Source organism: Macrotis lagotis, chromosome 3, assembly GCF_037893015.1.
Source record: "Macrotis lagotis isolate mMagLag1 chromosome 3, bilby.v1.9.chrom.fasta, whole genome shotgun sequence".
Classification (NCBI taxonomy): domain Eukaryota; kingdom Metazoa; phylum Chordata; class Mammalia; order Peramelemorphia; family Peramelidae; genus Macrotis; species Macrotis lagotis.
This window is the reverse complement of record NC_133660.1, coordinates 63,476,849-63,481,058: the sequence shown is the minus strand read 5'-3', so window position 1 is coordinate 63,481,058 and position 4,210 is coordinate 63,476,849. Positions and strand designations below refer to the sequence as shown.

The 4,210-nt window shown below is 35.6% G+C and overlaps 1 protein-coding gene across 1 annotated transcript; it reads right to left on the bottom strand.

Moving 5' to 3' along the window:
* Window positions 1-1,362: 1,362 nt before the first annotated feature.
* Window positions 1,363-2,358, bottom strand: LOC141516110 (developmental pluripotency-associated protein 4-like). Its single transcript, XM_074227403.1, has one exon. The coding sequence runs from the start codon at window positions 2,356-2,358 to the stop codon at window positions 1,363-1,365; it is 996 nt and encodes a 331-aa protein (XP_074083504.1).
* Window positions 2,359-4,210: the final 1,852 nt, after the last annotated feature.

The window sequence follows — 4,210 nt, the reverse complement described above, 5'->3', positions numbered from 1 at the left end:
TAACCCTGACTGCCTTGCATCCAGACCAGTAGTCCTAATTTATATCTGGCCCCTTAGACTCAGATGGTTCAGAAGAAAATGAACCTAGTGACTTAGCACAGCACTCCCTCACTCAAATCCAATTAATGTGCTTGTGATGGCATCAGCTCCCTGATGTCATAGTCAAGGTGTCATAGTATAATGACTGCTTCCTAATAGGCACTTCATTAAATACGGGGTATCCCAAGAATATTTAAACTATTAAAGCTTGTTAGCATGAAGACTTTGGGACATCCTGTGCTTATTGATTGATTGCTTGTAGATAAGGAAGTCTTTCTTAGCTTTATACTGATTAGTTTTAAAAATGTTTGGCATCGGTCTCAGACACTTAATAATTACCTAGCTGTGTGGCCCTGGGCAAGCCATGTAACCCCGTTTGCCTTGCAAAAAAGTTTGGCATCATCTACTCAGATCAAATTTTCTAATGAATCTTAAGACGTTGAGATTTTGAAAGCTTGTTCATCATTTTCTACTTAACAGGTTTATACTGATAAAGGTCAATAGCTAATTACAAACTACTCCTCTATGGCTGACAATGAACTGAGAGCTAGAAGCAACCTCAGAGATCCACTAGTCCAACTCCACTTTATTGATGAAGAATCAGGCTAGGGAGGCTAGATAACTTTCCCAAAGTCACATAGATTGTGGATGAGACTGAATATCAAGTCAAATCCTGTTCCAGAGTCACTGGAATTCATCTAATGTATCACATTGTGTGTGAAAATAGTCTTAACCAAAAAACAAATTATGCTATCACCTGGTCTTCCCCCCCCTCCAGAATTAGATTCTATACAAAATATTTTGGAATTATATGCTGCCTTTGAGTCAATGAATAGACCATAAGAAATTTGGGTGAGGCAGCATATATTCAGCAGCAATTTTTATTGAGATTGTATCTTAGCATATGTGACCATAGTTATTTTCTCAACAAATACAAAAAAATTGATTATCTCTAATTGTTTTTTTTAAAGGAATTCATAGCCATGTCAGTCTTGGAGATTTAGCAGGAGACAGGAGAAGATGGACAAGTAATGGATAGACTTAAATTTTATTTGGTTGTGAGATTTTCACCTTTCTCTATCCTCAGCTGCTGACTAAAACAATGTAATATGTGAACTTGGTTTCAATGTCAGGTCCTTTGTACCTTGTTGACTTGTAAAGCCTCTTCTATCCTTCCCAAATGTCTGCATGTATGGAACTGTTTCCTAATGAAAACTAGGACTAACTGGGAAAGAAAATCTAAGTTGAAGAAAGAAAAGTCACATTTATAAGCCAGTATCTTGCGGAAGTGAAAAACAGTCTTGTAGCCTTGATCCTTTATGGTTAGAGAATATTGTCCACCAGGATTTTATTCCTGTTGACACATTTGGGGCACAACCAATTGTCTTCTACTTCTGGGGGTGGGAAAGAGCAGGTAGGCAATAATAAGAGAGGGATCAATATATCATTTTCAGGCACCCAGGTCTGCCCACCATGGAACTTCAAAGGCGCTGAACCAGAAACATTGTTTGGAAAAACTTCACCATGTACTACACACCATCGTGGTAAATCTGATTGCTCAGACCTAGTAGACTCAGAAGATATGGGCATGGGCCATACAGCCTTGGACTTCACTGTTGCCATAAGTCTGCTCCAGGATGCCATGCTGGCTGTCTGGACAAGAGCAGTCTTTGTTGTGTCTCTTTTCTTTTTCTTTTTTGTCATTGTGTATGCTGCTTTGGCCACTGTTTGACTTTCATCTAGAGAATCTTCTTCACTTAAAATTTCTGTTTTGATTTTTAACCACTGGGTCTTTTCTTCTATGCTAGAAGTGTCTTGTTCAGAAGGTGACACATGCTCCAAAAGTCTCTTGTATAGAATGTGCTTCCTTCCATTTTTACTGATATTGAGTCTCTGGCACCAGACCTGCAGAATATTTCGGGATAAGATATGCAGTGGAGGCAGAGGGGTGGGCATAGAAGGAACCTCATCATTCTGAGATTTCTGAGATGTTGAAGAATCTATATCAGACTTAGTCTTCTTTGGAAAATGTACAACAGCTTCCTCAAGATTTCCTGATTCTGCCAGGGTAAATCCTTGGAGTTGGGGTGCTACTTTCATCTTGGCCTGAGCATCTGCCAGCAACTTGGCCCATGCTGCCATCACAACTGTCCCATTTTCTCTCTGCTGAACATCCATTGCCAAACTGGACTCATGCACCATCTTGACTTCCTTTGTTTTGTCTGTATTATTGGCTGGAATGTCTTCTTCCACTTCCACAGAAGAGTTCTTGACCTCCAGACTTGCTACTTCTACTTCTCTAGGTGTCACTTCCTTCATTTGTAAAATGCCAGGTTCAACAAGATTTTCTTTCATCTCCATAATCCTGTGAGCCTAGGATACTGGTCATTTAGCTTTTGTACTTCTGTTTGCTATTTGTAAGAGGGAATCATTTTGAATTATCTCCAAGACAAGACAGTAGCTTTTCTCCTTCCAAACTGCTCTGTCTCCTCTTTTCTGTACCCTTCAATGTCTTTTTCTTCTCTTATTATTGCAGCTAGTATTTCTAATGCTATATTGAATAGTAATGGTGATAATGCATGTGTGTTTTATCCCTGATTTTATTGGAAATGCTCCAAGTTTATTCCCATTACATATAGTATTAGTTGATGGTTTAATATAGATAATATTTATTATTTTAAGGAAAACTTTAAAAAAAACTTTAAAAATTTATTCCTAAGCTTTCAAGTGTTTTTAATAGGGATGGATGTTATATTTTGTTAAAGGCTTTTTCAACATCTTTTGAGATACTCAGATGATTTCTCTTGGTTTTGCTATTGACATGTTTAATTATGTGAGTGTTTTTCTAATGTTGAATCATCCCTGCTATAAATCCTACCTGATCATGGTGTATTATCCCAGTAATAACTTGCTTGCTGTAGTCTCATTGCTAAAATTTTATTTAAGATTTTTGCATCAATATTCATTAGGGAGTTTGTTGTATAATTTTCTTTGTCTGTTTTGGTTCTTCCTAGTTTGGGTATCAGTACCATGTTTGTATCATAAAATGAGTTTGACAGAACTACTTCTCCTATTTTTTTTTAGATAGTTTATGTAAAATAGGAATTAAATGTTTGGTAGAATTCACTTGGAAATCCATCTGGACCTGGATACCTTTTCTTAGGGAGTTTATTGATAAGTTTCTTCAATTTCTTTTTCTGAAATGGGGTTATATAAGTAATTTATTTCCCTTTCTGTTGGGCAGATTATGCTTTTGTAAATATTCATCCATTTCCTTCAGGTTATAGAATTTAATGGCATATACTTCGGCAAAGTAGCTCTGAATTATCTCTTTAATTTCCTCCTCATTGGTTATTTCACCCTTTTCAGTTTTGATACTGGTAATTTGGTTATTTTCTTTCTTTTTTTAAAATCAGATTAACCTAAAGTTTGTCTATTTTATTGGCTTTTTCATAAAACCAACTCTTGGTTTTATTTATGAGATCAATGGTTTTCTAGCTTTCAATTTTATTAATCTCTCCCTTTGTTTTCAGAACTTCTAATTTGTTATTTAATTGGGGATCTTTAATTTGTTCTTTTTCTAGCTTTTTTAGTTAATCTTCTCTTTCTCTATTTTATTCATATAGGCATTTAGACATATAAAGGTTCTTCTCAAAACTGCCTTGACTGCATCCCATAAATTTTGGTGTAATGTCTCATTAGTATCATTTTCTTGGATACAATCATTGATTATTTCTGTTATTTGCTGTTTGATCTACCCATTATTTAAGATAAAGTTATTAATTTCCAATTAGTTCTTGGTTTTATTACACATAATTTTTACTGCACCATGGTGTGAGAAATGTGTATTTATTATTTCTGCCTTTCTGCATTTGATTATAAGATTTTTGTGCCCTAGTACAAGGTCAATTTTGGTATAGGTGCCATGTACTACTGAGAAAAAAGGTTTATTCTTTTCTATCCCCATTAAGTTTTCTCCAGAGGTTTATCATAGCTAAGTTTTCTAAGATTTCACTCACCCTCTTAACTTAATTATTGTTTATTTTGTTGTTAGATTTATCTAGTTCTGAGAGATGGATATTAAGGTCTCCCATTATTAAAGTTTTGCTGTCTATGTCTCCTTGTAATTCACTCAGCTCTTCCTCTAGGAATTGGGATGCTATACCACTAG